The 21,588-nt window shown below is 40.0% G+C and overlaps 1 protein-coding gene across 1 annotated transcript in view; it reads right to left on the reverse strand.

The window, feature by feature from the left end:
* Positions 1-21,588, reverse strand: part of tnni3k (TNNI3 interacting kinase) — a 243,372-nt gene that overhangs the window by 162,203 nt on the left and 59,581 nt on the right. The window contains exons 6-7 of the mRNA XM_008114094.3: positions 16,095-16,193; positions 12,154-12,292 (exon numbers count right to left, since the gene is read on the reverse strand). Coding sequence (XP_008112301.1) covers positions 12,154-12,292; positions 16,095-16,193 — 238 coding nt within the window. The remainder of the gene's footprint in view (positions 1-12,153; positions 12,293-16,094; positions 16,194-21,588) is intronic.

Here is a 21,588-nt window from a genome sequence, read left to right on the forward strand (position 1 = left end):
ATCAGAGTAGGAGGAGAAAAGAAGTTAAGTATATTTTTTGTTCCTTTCTCTATATAAAATTCCAATCCTACAACTCTCTTTTTTGACTAGGACCACTGGAGGGAAAGAGAGAACACTCCTGTGATCTTACTAGCCACTAACTCCCTCCCATACTGGAAACCATAGCACAACCAACCATCACATTCAATACACCATCCCCTAGATATCATGATTGACTGACAAAAGATTTGTAATCCAAATCTGCTCCTTTATGCCATTTTCTTATAATTGCTTAGATTGCAATCAGTTATTGCTACAGCAACATTTATTGAATATTGTGTTGGGGTTTTCAGTCAAGGAAAATAAGAAAGCATTGCTGAATTAATGACCTTTTCAAAGAAATCTTGCTGCCTTGCATATTAACTGTGCAGAGCAGCACTATGATCCAAAAGGCTGAAGTTAAAAGGAAGCAAGGACCTGAATTATTATAAAAATGAAAGAGAAAACAAAGGTATTCAGCATCGAGGTGCAACATTCTGTGCCATGGAAAATACTGACTGGTTTAAGAATATATTAATTGATTTATTGCAATGAGGGACCAAGAGCACTTTCAAAGGTATGTTTTCGTCATGGACATGTAAAAATAAAGAAAATAACAAAAGTTATGATTAAAAGTGAGAGGTGAAATTTGATCCCCTAAATTCTTTCGTATGGTGGTTACTGGTGAATCCCCATTGCTTAGTCTTTAATTATTGAAAGATTTGCTATCTTATAATAATTTTCTGCAGATTACATGCATTTATACAAGGCTTGAATCGGAAGTCAAAGGAAGCTTGTAGGAGGAGACATTTTGATTCCCTCCTCTGATCCGAAGTCTCTTGTACCCAATGCAAGTCCGGAAAACAATCCAAAGGATGCTCTTGAATGCTGACTGATGGCCATCAGTGGCTTCTGAGTTACAGTGGAAGTAACAAAATTAGGTAGAACAACTGTATACCAGCACAATTTACATAGGCCTCTTACTTTTAACACTGACGATCCATTCCCTATGAAATCCATGGCAAGATGAAAAAGTAATAACAAGACCAGAACATTCAGAATGGAAATAATAGGGTAACATTTCATCATCATAATCAAAATTAACATTCCACATTCAATAGGCTGTGAAAACAAACAAGTAAATAGCAGCCCCAAAAGGCATATGAAAAATACTTTAGACTCATTAATCCAGAACAGTACAACTGAGAACACTCTATCAGAGTAGATATGTATGATACAGCCATTACAAAAGCTGTATATATGTCCCAAATGTAATGAGAATTGTTTTCTTAAAAAATTATTGAACATACATGCAATTACAGTTTATCTCCTTGAAAATAGTGTCCCTGCCATCAAGTACAGTGATTCCAGCAATGCTCCCACTCTTCATAGCAGTGGAGGAAGTTTTCACTTGAGATGTTCAAAACCCTCATAATAGTTCACTGACATTTTCAACTGTCCCAAATGATATCTTTGAGGTGGGTTTTGAACTTGGGAAAAGAAATCACACAGAGCAATGTCAGGACTGTATGGTGGGTGGGGAAGCATTCAGAACAGCCTTCACATGATGAGTGACATGGTTCTCAGTTCTTGAAGTAGAAGGACACTGCTCTAGACCACTCTGCATTTTTGCCTGTGACTATGCACTTTGCTAATGTACTGACTGCTTCAAAGACTTGCACTTAACTGAGAAAGGTCAAATTGTATGCCTGGGTTCCCCTTCCACCTGCCTCAACCCCCAGTTTCCTTTCTTGGCCCTTCTTGTGCTGCACAAAAAAAAATTATCCTTACTTTTGGGACAGATCATATATTTTCCTGAACCACAAAAATCTTTAGTTCAACATGTTTCAATAAACTATTTATTAGAAACATTAATGAAGTATCAGACCCTTTGTCTTTGGACAAAGAGTCTGGTGCTTCATTATGACTGAGGCTAAGAAGGATCAAATGGGATTCTCAAAGGATGTGTTTTTGTATACCATCACATCCTTTCTGATCCAAAGGAAACCTATTATGGGGTTTTCATGGCATGAATTGTTCAGGAGCAGGTGTTTTGTTTTCCTCTGAGACTGAAAGAGTATGACTTGCTAAAGGTCACCCAGTCGGTTTTCATGGCTGAAGTTTGGCCTTCAGAGATATAGTCCAGTGCTCAAACCACTATACCACACTGTCTCTTCTTAAAGGATTTGCTCAGTTCTCTTCTGTTCCTTGATCTGTTTTGTTACATGTATCTTTCTTTAGAAATTATAAATGCTGCAATCATTTTTACTGTCATTTAGGACCTTATCAGCTGAAGGGAACAGAGTTCCACAGAGCCCATCACATGATATAGGGCTACTTCTGGTGGGACTCTGTGGGGCTCCGTGGCAGCAGTGTCGCAGCAGCTGAGCACAGAGGAATCAGGTGTACACCTGACTCCTCATTAAAGAACCGAAGAGGAGCTGAAGAGCGTCTTCAACCGCTAACTTACTCAACTTCTCCAATGAAACGTCGCACGTTTGAATTCGAAAAACGGAGTCAACCCCCACTATTACCCCACCTTCTCCCAACCCAACAGTTCCAAAACATCCAAATATCACTACATCCAATATCATCCAAATAAACAACCAAATATCAGTACTCCTCTGACACAAAACTAACAGCGCTCCATACAGTCATACCACCCACATGACCTCCAAGGACTCTACAAACAATGCCACCTCTTCGACTTACAAATACACATGATCACCAACCCACACACCCACACACGACTGGACTTAATATCAGGAAAAAACCTTTACCCTTTACCTTAACTACCTCCAATTCCTCAATACTTTATTTCCCATACCATCAGACTTTGCCACACCAACGCGTGGCCGGGCACAGCTAGTATTATATAAAAAGGTTGGGGATGGGACCCAAGTCTTAACAAGAATATGATGGATGCATCACTTATTAGCAGTAGCAAGAATTCATAGTATTGTATCATACATCCTGCATGTGTTCCATCATTTATGGGATAATATATTTCAGACATTATTTAGAGAGAAATTTTAAAAAGTGTATTGGGAGTCCTGGCATCCTGATACCTATAAACCAGTTGCCTTAGTTACAAGGTTTAAAAAAGAGGAAAAAGAAAAAAATGAATACAGTGAAAATGCTTCTTAAAAACAGCTAATCCTGCTAAAGATTTGGTTCAAATAACAAGGACTCAAAAGGAGTAGTACTTCCAAGTTCTTCTCTTTTTATATAAAGAAAAATCTATGGCATTCATCTGGCAATAAGTGTGCATCAAAGGATTTGGAGTTTTGCCCACAGTTCTTTGCTGGAATCATGCCTTGCTTCAGTTGGCAGCCAAAATCCCAGGTGCACTTTTGAAAACCTCCAGTCTTTGACATATTTGCTTATATGAAAAATGAGGCAGATGAGCAAAAATATGCAACTTATAATGAAATTCCATTTTAGCAGCACATTCTGCATAATATTCCTAGAGTAAAAGTCATCAGGAGGAAATCAGGCAAGGGATATTGGGACAGACTGCATACTATTTCTTGCTGTTCTGCCTACCAGGCTGCATAAGGGAAATCTTAGATGGGAGCTTTACTATGGATGAGAAAAAGCAAGAGGTTCATGCATGGCATGATAAAGATACACACACCACCTGGAAAGGTAGTTAGTGGTTAAAAAAATCTCTTGGTAGGAATATATTTGTTCTGAACTATATCACCCAATCTTAAACTGTAAAGAGATAGAAAAGTGTGGCAGCTGTTGCTCATTCTACTCCCAATGGCCCTTCTGCAAACTATGTCTCTCTTGTCATCATTCTGCCACTCCACTTGAAACAGTCAAAAATTGAAAGTGAGAAAAATACATTACTTCATAATCTGGAGAGAAAGTACATCTTACTTGTAATGAAGTCAAGTCTTTTGGTTTCAGCATGTTTGTGTTTGCCCATGGCTAGTACTTAGACAGAATGAGTCAACTAAATCTTGTCTACACCACAATATAAGCAGTTTGGCCAACAAAGCTATGATCCCAGGTGCTAGGAGCTGTTTTTGCCAACTTCATTTGGACTTACTGTACTTGGAAAGAAGTCCCAATTGAGCTCTTGAGGAATAAGACTCGTACTTAACACTAGCTGAAATTATTTCAAGCAGCACTGTTTAGAATGACTCTGAAAGTAATGCAATGAGACATAGGGTCTATTAGAACCATGTTGGGTCTGATGTTAACCAAAACCTCTATGCTTTTAATAGTTGCACAGTTGCAATGTCCTTCTTTTCATGAAACTCAATATGATTTATGTTCAGTTGACACTTTGCCCTGGATCTATATATGCCCATGGTATATGAGAAAACATCCATACACACATTTTCCAACTGTAAAAAGGATTTCAATAGAAAGAGTAGAAGGATATCCAATATATAGAGCTCAGAAAAGTTTCTTTTTGGAGTGTAATGCTTGCTAAGAGATCTTTTCCAAGCTCTGCTGGCATGGCATGTGAATTTTTCAGACCGTGGGGTTCAAATGAGCTGAAGGCCTATTTCTGATTGCACATTCCACAGTACTATCTGAAATGGTTAACAAAACCACTGAATTCTGCAGAAAGAAACCCCATGCCTTTTTTCTGCCTGTACCACACACAGGCTATTTCATGGACAGCCCGAAGGTGAAAGGGAGGAATACAAATGATGAAAACAGTTGAGTCACTTGCTCATCCTTTCTGACACTGATATGATAGCTTTTCTAACCTTGGGTATGAACTTGCTTTGGGGAGGTGTGTCCGAATTGAAGGCTGTGACATGCTCAAGGATACACAGAAAAGGACGGATAAGAACTCCTTTTCAATAAACATTTCAATTTACTGTTGGACTCCCCATACGGGTAAAGATTTTAAACATGAAACAGCACTGGCAGCATCTGACCTTAACTTGAGAGAGTTCCTATTGTGTATGAATAAGATGGCCTGCTGTTGTATAATGGATTTTACAAAATCCAATATTGAACTAAACAGTGACATTATAGTGCACTCCACTTACAACACGGGGTTACAAGAGACAGGTGCTTGTAGCAAGTAAGAGCAGTCAAATGTGTCACAGATGGAAATGAATAAAGTGACTGCTCCTTCTAACCACCACAGGCAAAATACATTTGCAACAGTGTGTTAAATGTGAGACATGCCCAGTACATATTTTTAAAATAATCATGACTGCATCTAATGTTAATCTGCAATCACTTAAAGGGTAAATATAGTATTTTGGAAGGCCTGAGAAGTTTCTTTAAAAGCTCCCATTTTGGGGGTTTATTTATAAAATGCCCTCTAACAGAAGGTTGTTTTGGTATTATTTAATTCTTTAATGTACAGAATATCTTGTTCTGTTTTTAATGCTGGTGAGACTCAGCAATGGTGAGATGTTGTAACTTATGTTGTCTACTTTCAGGTACTTACAAGAGGAGGGCAAATTATTTTTCCATGCATTGTCATTCAAATTCTTAAATATGAAGACAAACATAATGTGTTCTTGGAAGTACCCCCACTACAGCTAACTCAATATAGTTAACTCTCAATGCATGCATAGGCTAAGCTATGGAAAACCTTTCATATCATAGGCTATCACTCATGGCTAAGTATGATTGCCTTCCAAGGGCAGAGCCTTGGCAAAGGGTCCATAGGTGACTGTAGAGACCTATTCTGGATCTACATGGTCTATTGGTAACAGTCGACCTCCAGTTAGAATACTTGAGGGCCAGGGCTTCCCAGTTCTTGTTGTTTATTCCACATGTTTTTATGTTAGCTTTAAGCCCAGCTTTATATCTCTTTTGCTGTCCACCAACATTCTATTTTCCATTCTTGAGCTGAGAGTAAAATAACTACTTTGGGTTATAGTGATTGGGCATTTGGACAACGTGGCCAGTCCAGCAAAGTTGATGGCAAAGAATCATCGCTTCAATGCTGGTGTCTTTGCTTCTTCCAGAATGCTGAAATTTGTCTGCCTATCTTCCCAAGAGATTTGCAGTGTTTTTAAGGCAGCACTGATGGAATCATAAATCCCCCCAGGGAGATAGGGTGGATAATAAATAAAGTTTTATTATTATATTATTATAATTCCAGAAGTTGACAATGATGTTTGTAGATGGTCCATGTTTCACAGGCATACAATAGAGCTTGGAGGACAGTAGTTTTATAAACAAGCATCTTGGTATATCTATAAATGTCCTGATCCTCGAACACTCTCTGCTGCACTCACTAGGCTCAGTCAGTGTTGTATCTTGGCACCAATGTCGACTTCTGGAGAAGTGGCTGCCTAAGTAGGTAAAGCACTTTGGTTATCTTGATGTTCAGTGAGAGTCCAAGCTTTTCATATGCTTCTGCAAAGGTATTTAAAGTGGCTTGTAGGTCTTCCTCTGAATGAGCACAGACTACGTGATGTTGGCCATAACATAATACCATTTAGGGTATCCAAATCCAACTATGAGTAAAGGCAGTGCATTCTGAATTATATTGCCTCTCTTTGAAGCAGTTTTGAGATCTCATAGTGGTTATAGTATGTCACAATGCAATGGCTCATAGACTAGGATTGTCTATTGTGGGGAGTAAAAAAATATAAATGAATGAGCAAAGGGTTCACCTTTTGTGACATAAAATGGGTTGTCCTTTGTTTTTAGGTATTAGTCCTGCTATCTTAAAGCCTGGTAATGTCCTGACCTGGCTATCCTACTAGATGATTATGTTCCATGGAAATCCAGAAAAGAATCCAAAATTATGGGCTCTTCCAGACAGGCTCTATATCCCAGGATCTGATCCCAGGCTTTCTGTTTATCCCAGATTATCTGGCAATGTGGACTCATATAATCCAGTTTAAAGCAGAAAACCTGGGATAAGATGCTGGGATATAGGTCCTGTCTGAAAGGGCCCTTGGTCTGCTGAACTTCCACACATATCTTATCCTCTTTAGTAATCTGCAAATCACTGATTGGAAGCATCTGACTTTAGAGAGGTGGCAACTCCAGATATTCTTGCTCTGTTACTCCCAACAAGCCATGACATTGACAATGATGGCTAGAGCTGCTGGAAACTGTTCTTCACCAACATCTGGAAAGTCATTTCATTCCTATTTCCAATCCAGACCCTAGTTCATTACTCTTCCAATTACACTATAATACTAATGAACAATATGTGCATGTATTTTGGGGGTAACAGAGAAACTGAACAGATATCAGTTAAAATCTTACAATTTGCCCCTTCTTCTAGCTGGGGCTTTAAATATAACCTTTCCACTTTTTCAGATCTGGTCTTAAGAAATACTGGAGGTGGCTGTACAGAACCAGCAGGCATTGTGAGAAAAGGGGTAAGGAGATGAAAAAGTGTCAAATAAGAAGAAAAGATAAATAATTAGGCAACTGTCAGAGAAAACGACAAAAGCGAGACTGGTTGAGAAGAGCAGCAGCAGCAAGAAGAAGAAAGATTTTGGCATTAGGGTTGTCAATGTTTGTTTTAAAAATTATGTAATAATTGGTTGTGATCAACATATAGAGAACTAGATGCAGGCCAAATGAAAATGATGGGAAAATGGGAATTTATTGTCTTTTCAGGCTCTAAATCAGTGATTCCCAAAGTGGGCGCTACTGCCCCCTAGTGGGCGCTGCAGCGATCCTGGGGGCGGTGATGGCACCTATTAGGAGATGGGGTGGGGCCAGGGGAGGGGCGGGGCCTCTTCCCAACTGCCGGAGATAGGGCTGAGAATCTATACCTCTCCTGAGGTGCTTGTTGGGATATAGAGGGCGGGGCTAGGGGTAAAGGGCAGGGCCTCTTCCCAAGAGCCAGAGACAGGGCTGAGCCTCTATATACCTCCCCTGGGGCACTTGTTAGAACAGGGGGGTGGGGTATAGAGGTTCAGCCCATCAGGCACATGAGAAGAGGCCCCGCCCCCTCCTCTAGCCCCACCCCCTGTGTTCTGGCAGGCATTGCAGGACAGGGGTAGAAGCTCAGCCCTGCCTCAGAGCTTGTAACTCCACCCATCCCAGTCCTGGCTGACCATTTGTGGCTCCGCCCACCTCCCCCTCCCCTCCCCCTCCCATCCCTGTATCATGGACTAGGGGAGAGGCTCAGCCCTGCCCTCTTGAGCAGGAGGCACGCCCACCCCTCGAAGCCACGCCCCCCTTTCCAGTGGGTGCTGAGTAATATTTTTTCTGGAAAGGGAGCGGTAGGCCAAATAAGTTTGGGAACCACTGCTCTAAATGCCCCTGTCTGAAGTGCCTTGCATACCTTTTGCTTGAGGCAGTGCTAGGCTGAAAAGGTAAGGTTTTTGGATTATGTTCAGTCATTAACAACCATAAGGGTGTATTCTGAGCAGTTAAAAATATTAATGTACAATCTTATAACTACTTAGCAGGATGCCAACCACTATGAATAAATTTGTAACACCTGGCAAAGAGTAATATTTATTGGTTAATATTACTATGTTAGCTATGTTAATTCAGAAAATGGTTGCATGTTGGGAATGGCTAGCAATCAGAGCCGGTCCAACAATGAGGCAAATTAAGCGGTCACTTGGGGCGCAAAACATATGAGGGCGCAGTCGAGACTGCTTTTTCTGTTGATATGTTGTAAAACATGATGTTTTGGTGCTTAATTTGTAAAATCTTAATGTAATTTGATGTTCAATAGGCTTTTCCTTAATCCCTCCTTATTATCCAACATTTTCACTTAGCCAACACTTTTATTTTTCAGTGATTGGTTTGTGTGTGGGGGGTGGGGCGCCAAAATTCTGTTCACCTACACTTGAAAAATACCTAGGGCTGGCTCTGCTAGCAATCGAACACATTTCCTAGAAGGCAAATTAGTGCGTCTAAAAACAGAAGTAATTTGCTAAAATAAATTGTAAGAACAAGTTAAAGGTAGGTAGGCTCAGCTGCAAAATGCATTTATCTGTTCTAAGCTCTCTTCCATGCAAGTTAGATCAAGCAGGTGATGAAACAAGTTATCTTACCGAGAAACTGAGTCTAAGGCAGAAATAGAGGTCTCAGATCCAATGGCACATGTGAACAAATACATATAAACACATGTTGTTCCCATAAAACAAAACAAAAAATCACATGTCACTGCTAGGTTTGTCAGATTGGAAAGTGGAGAAGGATCCTGTGTCTTTGTTATGTGGAAGAGGTAATTTTGGCCAGTGTCATTTTTCACACAACGAGGCAACAAACAATACCAAATGAAATTTCCAATTCTACACAATTATTTTTTAAAAAAACACTCATCAGTTTTCCTTCTGGAAACCTCTAGGCAAAACACATTCCCTTCATTTCCTTTGACCCCTTCCTGCCCTACAGATCTACCACTGTGAGAAATAAAAATGGTGCTCCTGGGCACTGTGGATTGTTTTAATTGCTATTTTTCAATATATCAGAAAATCAGGAGAGGCCCAGAACCTAGTGGGTGTTAAGGGATCTGCCTGCAGGCATGACACTGCAGACCAATATCTTAGCTCAGAAATCGGTGCGAGTGATCCTATATCCAACACTGGCTATATTTCTGATGTGTGCCAATAAAAACACTGTTATTTTAGCTTTATTGCTGCAGACAGATATTAAAACTGCCGCTGAACAATAACTCTGCAAGCCCAGAAGCTCTGCAGTGGTGCTGAACTGAAAGGGGAAGGATGCTATTGTGGCTGGAAAGATCCAGTGCTCAGATAGTATAAGGCTGACAGCCGTACTTTTATCATAAGCCCTCCTGGGCATATTTCCCTCAAATACCCCCCTTCTTCCTGAGGGAGAGAAACAGTCCCATGACATCCAACAGTCTGTGAAGGCATAGCCAAGAAGAGTCCTTTTGTTTGTTTTTTCAGTTGAACTCTCTTGTATAAAAACCAGGTGGCAAGGCTGCCTTGTGACAAGACCTTTTACGATTCCATACCAAGCGGAAGAAACAGAAGAAAAACCTTGACACTACCTTTCATTGTGGAAATGTTTAGCCACGTTTGACAGTGTTTTGACCTTTCTGTTCTGCCTCAGTGGCCACCCGTCCTTTCCCTCTGCTTTTGTGACCTGAAAATCTGGCTCCAAATGGCTGACCAGTCAAAACATGTTAGACCAAATAGGTCAAAAGAACAGAGGCAGCAGTGTGGTTGCATTTCAGGGGGATGCTTTCAAAACAGCTTGGACTAATTGTAAATAATGAATTATTTTCCTTCTTTAATGCTCACAACTCTTTCCTCCAGTTGCCATGGAGATTGGAAGTTTCAAAATGTGCTACTTTGAGGGGAAGAAATGTTCAGCTTTCAGGTTTTCTGCATCTCTCTTTCTCTCCCTGCCTCCCCCTCTCTCTTTCTTCCTCACTTTTCCCAGATTTTAAAATAAATCCTCTATAACTGTGTCCTGGTTTCCTCTTCTTTAGGAATAAATTAACTAACTAACTGATAACAAGTCTTTTTTCCACCTCTTACGGTTGGTGAACATACCTTCTTCCCCCCCCCCTCTCTCTCCCCCCCCCCCCCATATTCTAATTATATTGCTTCGGTGCACACACCAAGCCTTAAATATCAAGGGCTCTTGGTAGAAAAAAAAATACTTACAAATCTGAGTCATGCTGCTCCTACAGTTTTTTTAATGAGGGAGTAGGAGGTATGAAATGCATTCATGACTCACAGAGACTATGTAAAATTTATGCTGGCTGGTAATACTGAGTAGGATAACTGTGTTTCAGCTTACATTCAGCTTGACACTAGCAGAATGATACTGTGAAAACAAGCAGTGTGAAGAATGAGGTCTAGAAGGCCAGTGTTTCTGAGCTGTGTGTGAAGAATTGAGAAAGGATAAAAAAATCAAGTGTCAAATGAATCAATACATTTAATACTGTGCGGGTGTTTACTAAATCTGAGGAAGGCTGAAATTGCAGGCTGGACTGGTACGTGAGTGAACAAAATCCTCAAGGGGTAAAGTGCTTGAACAGAAAAGCAGAATGTCACACACACACACACACCATTCCTGGTACAGTTCCTGTGTTTTGAATAAGCAAGGAGATGCAAAGATTCAACTGGTAAAATTTTCTCATTATAGCATTCACAGTTAAGGGAAGTTTTCATCTGGTGGATGTCTCAGGCCATGGAGATGTTCAAGGCACAAAGCTCGAGCCACAACAAGATGTCAGGCATAGCTGAGTATGATGTTTGTTGCAAGAAATAGGCTTCAATAGCAGTAGTTGCAGAGATCTGGGGCACTTTCACACTATGCAGTTATAACACTATGATTGCACTTTAATGGAAATGGTTGCATCCTACAGAACCCAAGGATGTAGAGAAGCACTAGAATCCTTTGGATGAAGAGTCTAAACATACTTCCTTAGACTACACATTCAAGGATCCCATAAGATGTTGTATGGACAGTTAAAGTTCTATAAATGTGTAATGTGAAAGGGATCCTTCTGAAACGACCCTGCTCCTTTTCATTGTTCTGTTTTGTGTCTAATTCGTTTTCCTTCAAAAATTTCCCAAAAAGTAAGGTTTTCCATGAATTCTTGCCATTGCCACCATCTACTTTTCTCTTGCCAAAGATGGGACTATAGCTAAGCTCAACTATGAAACACATAGTTTACATGTAGAAAGCTCTGTGTTTGCTCAGGTGGGATTTTAAGCAGTATGTGAGAGAATCCCTTTTGGCTGTGATTTATCTCTTAATTTTTAGATAGGAAAATATGTTCTCCCTGTGTCTGTGTTTGCCTTTGAATGGCAAGTGGTAAACAACTGTGATATCACTAGGGAGCATGTCTAGATCTAATGTTTTAGCTGTGAGAAACCTTCATCCTGGAAAGATCCTGAAAGGGCAATCATATTTTTGGGGATGACATGTGATGATGAAAGGCCACAGAGTTGCAGCTTTCCCAAGATTTTGAAGCTGAATTTCAAATTGTGGTGAGAAATGTATGATGCAAGTAAAGTCCATACTTCTTGCTGGCCATGAGGTGTTTGATGTCATATAAGAATAATAATGTTGTCATCATAGGAAACTTATTTTGTCGAGTGTTGATAGGATTGGATAGGAGTGTTGATAGGGCTACTTGAGAAATATAGGAAAAGTATATCAGCATACACACATGAGGTCTCTGAGGTACACACACAGATATATAAAATATACTGTATATTTCAAAATACTTACCATCTGCCTTGCTGCCCTCCTCCATCAAAAGCTTTGCAATATTGAGAAATCCTTTGGCTGAAGCTAAGTGAAGGGGTCTGTCTCCAACTTCTCCACTCACATTCACATCAGCACCAAATTTAAGCAAGAGTCGTGTTACCTATCAATATTTTATGGATCAGAATTTGTAAGCAAACCTTACATTTTTGATGAAATCAGAGGACAGTATATACAGAATGTGCCCTTTCATATTCACTAATTTTCTTTCACTCATCATCAGAGGAACATTACATTTACCCATTGCCATGAAAATTAGGGTTATTGCAGTCTCAAATTATAATTAAGTTGTATGTTGACAGAATATTTTGTCAGCTCAGCAGCTAATTCCTTTTCAAAAAATGACACAGACAGAAGCCTATTAGTTTAGCTGACCTAAGTAGCAAAATACAGTAAAATGCTCATAAATTATATCCAAGCTACAGTTTTTTTTTCTGAAAGTTGGAATTCTTATCATAAAAGCACCACATGCATTTTAGCATAATTTTAGAGAACTGTGACTTTGTCTTCAAAGGCAACTTCTACCAAAATAAAATAAACCAGTCTCTCAGTCCTACATATGAGGTTTTTTAAATGTAAGTAGATGAGGTGATTATATCTATGAAACATCCCATAAAAGCAAACATTGTGTGTGCCAGTACAGTAACTTAATGTGTCAATATATTCTTTTCAGCTGCCCGTATTTATGCACTCAGGTCTCAAAACCACTTTTGCAAACCGCACTCTGTTTTCACCTAAGTATTATCTCAGTGGCACAGAAAATATACACTGTCTAAAAGCCATGCTTGAATAAAGTCAAGTGACAAGAGCCCAAGAATAAGAATCGTTGGGTACCTCATTCAAAGGAAGAACATGGCAGATATATAGCTACAACAGCGAGGACAAGGAATAGCAACTGTGATTGACTAGCCTTGGTAGGAATGAGGCTGAACAGAAAAGATAGGTGTTTCAATGGAGTAAGGAGGTGATCCTGTTATCAAGAAATTGACTCCCCTCATGATTGACACAAACACAAACATTTATTTTTATTTTTATTTCAAACCATTTTTGCAATGTCAAAAGATTGCTCCTCTTCAACTATGGACATGTCCGGCCAGTTATATCTTTCTTTTGTTTATGAAATTTGCCCTTATGAAATTGTATAAACTATGTCAAATGAAATTGACCTTTAAAGTGTTACAAAAACTCTAGATCTGTAAAACTACTTTGCTTAATCTCATACCTTGGGACAGGAAATGGGCTAAAGCCGGCTATTGTATTTCTGTTAACCGAACCCCCTTCCCATTGACAAATATCTTTCCCACTGATAAATCCTCTTACTGGCACTGGGAAACTTCCTGACTTCCATTGACGAGACTGCTGCAGGCGAGACCAGCCCATTGTGCCATCAAGTGATCCCAATCACCCCTTTGTGTTTTCCAGACTACCCCTTTGTGTTTACCTGAACTGAACATTAAAATCAGGACTCATTTACATTTGACATTCCTGGTTTCACGTCCCTCATGTAATGGATTTACACTTTAAACCACTTTACTACAACTGTTCCTTTTTCCTATCACAGGGGGAACTCCTACAGCCAGGGACGTCAGGAGGAATCCCCAGCCAACAGAACCCCAGAACCTAGCCAAACCAACTTTTCAGCCAATCAAGACAGGGGACAGGTATTTTGAATTACTGTCGAAGTGAATAAAATGTTCTGTATTTCCCAGTATGCTTTATGTCAGTTCTTTTGAGAATACAGACTCTGTACTAACATTCTTTCTGACTGGAAAGAATAAACCTCTGTTCTTGTTGTCTTCAAACTTGGTTTGTGTCTTAATCTAGCCTTTGGTGTAGTGAAGCGTGCCAGACTGTAAACCCTAACTTGTGGTCTTAGAGGATAGCTGAAATCACTCAACAACTCTACCTGAAGAATTTTTGTCTTGTACTTTGAAATGTGGAGCCATCACAAGGCAAACTAAATATCCATTTTGGGCATCATTTGAGGGATACCTATGGAACATAGTTCAATTCTAGACTTTAGGATTTTTTTTTTTTTTTGCATTATCACACAACATCCAGCACTACTAATCTTAATGTGTCAATAGAGGCTAGTCCATTAAATCAAATAGGGCACTTCTTCACCCCATTAGATTAAGACTACCCACACTCTTGCCTGTTCCATTTATTTCCACTCCATTGGGTAGAAATAGCCACCAGCTTTCTCCTTACGGCCCTTCCATACAGTGATATAACTCAGAATATCAAGGCCAAAAATCCCACAACATCTGCTTTGAACTGGGTTATCTGAGGGTGCATCCACATAGCTTGCAAAATGTGGGCTTCCTCTGACTTTTAAATGAGGCATCCAAATGATGCCTCAGGTAAAAGTGAATTAATTCGGAATACCCTGCTTTGTCCTGAATTAATTAGGTACTGGATTAGACCTGAAAGACCTGAGTCTAATCCAGTATGGCACCGGTCTGGACTTCCTCCTCTCATTTTCCTGTCGCCATCAGCCCGAAAAACCAGAGGACTGTAACCCCCTCCCCCAAACTCCTTAAAAAAAACCCTTAAAAGTAAAAATTACTTACCTGGCCACCATGACCCTGCTGCTGGCCCTCTCCTGGTGCATAAACATGACATGCCAGGAGAAGGGGGACAGGAGCAATTTCCTCCCCCCCCCCCCCCCCCGTCATTTCTATGCACCAGTAGAGGTCACACAGCAGGGTCATGGTGGGTAGGTAAGTACTTTTTACTTTTTAAAGGGTTTTCTGTGATTTTTTTTTTTGGTGTCTGGGTGCCCTGCTGGAAGGTTCGGAAGAGCATCATGACCCCCCCCCCCCCCACACACAATGAAAACTCAGGTTTTGGAGGTAGGTGTGTGGACTGTAATCCGTGCTCAATCGGGTTCAAGAAACCTGATTGGGTGTGGATTAAATCATGTGTGGAACCAGCCTGAGTCCACACTGCCATATATTCCAGTTCAAAGCAGATAATGTGGAGTTTTTTTCAGCTGTGTAGAAGGGGCCTTAGCCTCTCAGTTTTGTTTTGTAATTCAGCAGGTTTGTTTCACCCTACAAAGACATTTGTGGTCTCTCTAATCACAAATAAACAATGGGAAAGAGAAGATGTAGTGCAGTAGAGAACAAAATTAGAATTAAGGTATTTTACTTCTTATTATTTGGTTTAAGGGGTAAGCTGATATCTAAAGGTGGGTCCCAGCACCCATTAAGGAAGCAGCTGAAATCCTGGGGGGCACATTTAATGAATCATGCATAACAATTTTTGAGGCTCAATCTGGGTGAGTAAAAAGAATTCACATGTTCACATAATGAGCTTGTTCATAATTCTCCCTTGTTTCTCAAGGAATTAAGATGATGAACTAAAGGCATACACATACAGGCATGTTTATAATTAATACAGCATCACACGATAGTGGTTAAATAGGTTACATGTCACAAATATTTTCTTTAATTTCACTTGCACTTTTCAATAAAATGTGGTCATGTATCAAGTTGTGGGTTGAGTGATATGTTACTGCATGGAATGTATCTGGGCTAGTTAAGTGATGTATTTTCATGTTAATTTATATCAGGTGATCTTTTTATTTGTTTGATGACTTAAATCTTGATAAGAGTCAGAAATGTGAATTGCCCTCACTGAAAAGTATTATGTTTGAGCTGGACTATTGGTGACCTCCAGGAATGTTAACCTGATTAATCTGTGTTGTCTCATGCAATGCCAGAGATCATCTCATTAAAATACATTGTATGTGATCTGATTCTTGGTTTCTATTGGCTTTTTTTCATGGGTGGACAAGGCCATGAGTACCCTTCCCTTTCCAGTTTCTGTAGCAAACGGTGCTAAATGTTACACGTACAGTACAATTCTCTATCTATAACACAGCAGAGACTTTGACATACCTGTTCATGGCCATAATAGGCTGCAATATGTAAAGGAGTGAAGAAAACAGCATCTTGAACATTGACATATGCCCCATGTTGTAAAAGTATATCAACAGCCTAGAGGGAAAAGGAAAAGGAAACGCCTGTTAGACTCATTTTGTACATTGTATTGTTTCAATGTTACACATGCAATGCAAAGAAAACATAATGGGACATTGAGTAAATATTGCATGTCATTGCATTCTTCTATAAATATAGTTGGAAATACATTATCAGGCAAAATAACTAATTTTTGAAGGCAAAAAAGCTCTGAATGGATTGGAAAAGAAAAGATCAGAATAACCATTATTTTTCTTTGAAGCTCAAGTACAAACAAGAGCAAATGCATATTCTTGCAAAAAAGAATAAAATATATTTTAATTAAAAATGTATGCAGCTAAATTGCAAAACATAATTCCTTCTAAGTACAAGGGCTCTTCCGTGGTTTGGAAGATGAGGGATCTTCCATTTAAATAAATAACCTTAAGTGGTTCATTTCTAACTGCCACTCTCATATTCACCGAGAAGGTCAACGTTCAGTCAAAATGGCTCTAAACTATGCATCATTTGGTTACTAAACAATGATCAAAATCTGAGGCTTAAAGAAGACAGTTCTGGAATATTTATTGAAGATTAGTGTAGTTCTGTCTCTGAAAGATGAAGAGCATTTCATACCCACCAATTAATAATGCAATCCCTAAAGCATGACTTGTATATGGCTCCATAAATCACAAAACAACTCAGGTGTTGGCAGTGGATTGTATATCAAATGTCAGATAATTTGGGCTGTAGAAATGGCACAGGACCTATATTCCAGTGTTAGATCATATGGAGTTACATTGGCTTGCTAGATTAAAAAACCGGAGATGGCTCCTATTCCTTTAATGATTAAGTAGAATAGGGAATTTTAGCAGGTGTTGCTTGTCATGCAGATAACAAACAACACCTGCTAAAATTCCCCCTTCTACACAACAATTAAAGGGGCAGGAACCCTCTCCAGTTTTCAGTTTGGCAACCAGCAAATTCTTATGCCCATACAGCTGAAGTTGTTTTCATTATAAAGCAACTAGAGTTCAAACATACCAATCTCTCTCTCTCTCTCTCTCTCCCTCTCCCCCCCTCTCTTTTTTCCAGTTATTCTTCTCTCAATGTTTCTATATGCTGGGGATGGTGAGGCTAGCCAGTTTTAATAGCCCTTCACACTCTAATCGCCCCATCCCATCCTTGATACACCACCTATCTCTTTTTGGAAGCTAAGCAGTGTCAGACCTGATTAGTACTTGCACGAAAAAATGCTAGAGAATACCAGCAATCTTCATATAAGAAAAAGGAAAGATTTCTGCCTGAAACCTCAGAGAAGTGCTGCTGCTGACAGTATTGGATTACATGAACCAATGATCTGACTCAACATAAGACAGCTTCTTCTGTCCTTATCCAAGAAGCAATTGGGAGTACTTCATTCTCTCCAATTCTTGCCTCATCTTCAATTTGCTCTGAAAACAGCCTCTGCACAATTTGTAAACTTTAAACTGTGTGGATCATTTCAAAGTTTGAAATTCATTCAGATCCTGATGAATGACAAGGCATACTTAGCCCTAAATTAACTATACTTAGCATTACTGTGGGCATAGCAGTTATAGTTCTGCAGCAAGGATTCAGTCTGAAAGAGATGAGGTACACAATCCTGGATTTTACTTAGGTCTATGACAGTTGACCCAAATAATGGGATGGGAGTCCATATTGTTGTGAAGGTATCATGAAGTGCTGAGCTGCTGAACTTGCTGACCGAAAGGTCAGCAGTTCAAATCCGGAGAGCAGAGTGAGCTCCCGCTGTTAGCTCAGCTTGTGCCAACCTAGCAGTTCAAAAACATGCAAATGTGAGTAGATCAGCAGGTACCACTCCAGCGGGAAGGTAATGGTGCTCCGGTGCTCCATGCAGTCATGCTGGCCATATGACCTTGGAGGTGTCTACGAACAACACTGGCTCTTTGGCTTTGAAATGGAGGTGAGCACCAACCCCCAGAGTCAGACATGTCTAGACTTAATGTTAGGGAAAAACCTTTACCTTGATTAACATCACATAGTCTGTGCTCATTCAGAGGAAGACCTACAAGCCACTTTAAATACCTTTGCAGACGCATATGAAAAGCTTGGACTCTCACTGAACATCGAGATAACCAAAGTGCTTTACCTACTTAGGCAGCCACTAGGCTTGATCAATCCATGAAAAATTTGATTCTAAACTCGTTTCAAAACTAGAGGGGGCAGTTTTTCGTTTTTGTTGCTAATAACGAATTTGGCCCCCAAAATTTTTCGAAATTAACGAAAATTCGTTATTTTCTAAATTAATTCGTTAATGGCGGACGCGCATGCGCGGTGGCCCAAAAACAGCCCGAAGGGGGGGACTTAGGGGGCTCTCCCGCCCTCATTTTTTGAGTGATCTTCTTCAAACTTGGTACAGTGGTAGAACACATTTAACACTGATAGCTCACCAAAATGTGGAACGTTTCCCTTATCCTCTGATTTTTGGCAAATTTTCATAGCTTTTATAATAAACCATTTTTTAATAATTGCAGAAATCTGTTCCTGGTTTGAAAGTCTTATTTCCTGTTAAATTGGGTTGTCTTTACTGTGAAAGTCATTGTTCTACTTCAGAAACTTTGTTTTTGTGGCTGAAACTTTGTTAAATTGGTGTGTGTGTGATATATATTGTGTATATATATATATAGTCCCTGCTTTTGTGTGTGTGTGTGTGTGTGTGTGTGTGTGTGTGTGTGTGTGTGTGTAGGTAAAGGTAAAGGTATCCCTTGACGTTAAGTTCAGTCATGTCTGACTCTGGGGGTTGGTGCTCATCTCCATTTCTAAGCCCAAGAGCCAGTGTTGTCCATAGACACCTCCAAGGTCATGTGGCCGGCATGACTACATGGAGTGCCATTACCTTCCCAGAAACACCCAGAAAATGGGAATTCCAGACAGGAAACAATCAGGGCCAGCTAATACCTCCCAACAAAGGATTCCCCCAGGTAGGAAGCAGCCAGGCTTTGAAGCTGCAAGGCTATTCAATGCTAATCAAGGTGACCAATTGCAACATTCACACTTGCCTCCCACAGACAAGAGTTCTTTCTCCCACCCTGGACCTTCCACAGATATATAAACCCCACTTGCCTAGCTTCGCACAGACGTCAAAACCTCTATGTCTGCCACAGATGTGGGTGAAACGTCAGGAGAGAATGCTTCTGGCACATGGCCATAGAGCCCGGAATACATACCACAACAGTGTGATCCCGGCCATGAAAGCTTTCGACAACACAACCACAGTATCCATTCAAGTTCATGTAGCGTGGTATGGACTGGAGACCTGTATTGGGGGGAGGGAGGGTGCGAATCTGGGCCCCTGGGAGCAGCCGAGGACGGGCCTGGCCCACACCCCCTCGCATCCCGGGCCTCTTCCTCCTCACCGCCGGGCCCCTCTCGGTCTCTCCAGGCCTGAGCTGAGGCGAGGCGGCGGCCATTTCCCCCCTCCGTCTTCCTCCTCCTCCTCGGCCTCCTTCCCCCTCGCCCCCTCCCATTGGCTGAGCCTCCCATTGGCTGAGGGGCAAAAGGAAAGGAGTTTGGGTGATTTGCAAAAGCTTTTTTTTCTTAACGAAAAAAACGAAGAAATAAGAAAAAACGGCCTCTCGCGATTCGAAACTGCGATATCCAGACGTGTGGACAACCAAGGTTCTATATTGCTTCAAAACAAACGAAAATAACGAATTAATAACGGGTAACGGGAAAATCGAATTATTTGAGCAAGCCTAGCAGCCACCTCTCCAGAAGTTGACATTGATGCCAAGATACAACACTGACTGAGCCTAGCAAGCGCAGCAGAGAGTGTTCGAGGATCAGGACATTTATAGAGATATCAAGATGCTTGTTTATAAAACTACTGTCTTTCCAACTCTATTGTATGCCTGTAAAACATGGACCATTTACAAACATCACTGTCAACTTCTGGAATGATAATAATAATAATATAATAACCCTAACACTTTATTTAAAATCTGCCCTATCTCCCCGGGGGGACTTATGATTCCATCAGTGTTGCCTTAAAAACCCTGCAAATCTCTTAGGAAGATAGGCAGACAAATATCAGAATTCTGGAAGAAGAAAAGACACCAGCACTGAAGTGATGCCAATGTGAGTAGATCAATAGGTACCGCTGCAGTGGGAAGGAAACGGCACTCCATGCAGTCATGCTGGCAGTGTCTACATGACCTTGGAGGTGTCTATGGACAACGTCAGCACTTCGGCTTAGAAATGGAGATGAGCACCAACGCCCAGAGTTGGACATGACTTAATGTCAGGGGCAAACCTTTACCTTTTCCTACTGGTTATTAAGATTCGGTCAATACAGGTTAAGCACCTTTTATCTGGAATTCCAAAATCTGAAATACTCCAAAATTGTCCACACAAATGACTGAGATGGTGCTATTTTTGCTTTCTGATGTTTCAATGTACACAAACTTTTTTACAGAAATCGAGAAAACGTGATGAGGAAATGCATTATTTTGTTATAAATGCAATTTTCCAATCCCCGTACTTAAAAGATTTGCTACAATAACCCATTTTAATTATTATTTTTGATTTGGTACCTTTTAAGAACAAACTCCATATCTGAGGAATGTTATAAATAGATGAGATCAGATAATATTTAGTAAAATATATGTCATGGAATGGATATTTGTCTCTGTTTTGGTAAGTAAATGGTATAACTACAGGCCGTACTACTTTATGAATGTAGTCCAGTTACAGGTGGGAGAGAGAGGGAGGGAATGAATCAATGAGAAGCAGAAGAAAGCTGTTCTTATTTATTTAATAAATGAAACAGCCTATAAATGCTTGCTTCTATGCAAGCATAACATTATGAATTATTGTGTGTCTCCAATTTTGAATGAGTTTGAACACACATCTGTGGAAACAAATGACTATATTACGTAAGTCATTGTTTCCAAAAGAGGAGGTACTTCAGTATGCAGATGTGTCTGTCACCTTTTCTAACTCACATTAAAATATGTAGATAATATGTTCTTCTTCTCCCTGATGTAATGGAGGCTAAACAAAATAAGATTTAAATAGCAGCATACAATAATATTATATAAAATTTATATAGAAGTGCTGATATTTTTATATAAATAGCCATATTATGTGTAACCAGTCCAATTTTTATGTTGTATATGAACAACAATTAAAGCACAGGATATTCTAATAAGTATGAAAAGGATTAGTGTTTTATACTTGATACAGTAAACACTCTTGCATATTTCAGGACCCTTTGAATTGTGATGGTTAAAAGAGACAATTTCTTAAATACATTGATAGTTGGATACAATACCTTTAAAGAATGGTGGGGCAAAGCCAATCTTCAACATGAAAAATTCCTAAAATGTTTGGAAACCCCAAAGCCTGTATGTTTGTTGAATTTTTATTTTAA

Source organism: Anolis carolinensis, chromosome 4, assembly GCF_035594765.1.
Source record: "Anolis carolinensis isolate JA03-04 chromosome 4, rAnoCar3.1.pri, whole genome shotgun sequence".
Classification (NCBI taxonomy): domain Eukaryota; kingdom Metazoa; phylum Chordata; class Lepidosauria; order Squamata; family Dactyloidae; genus Anolis; species Anolis carolinensis.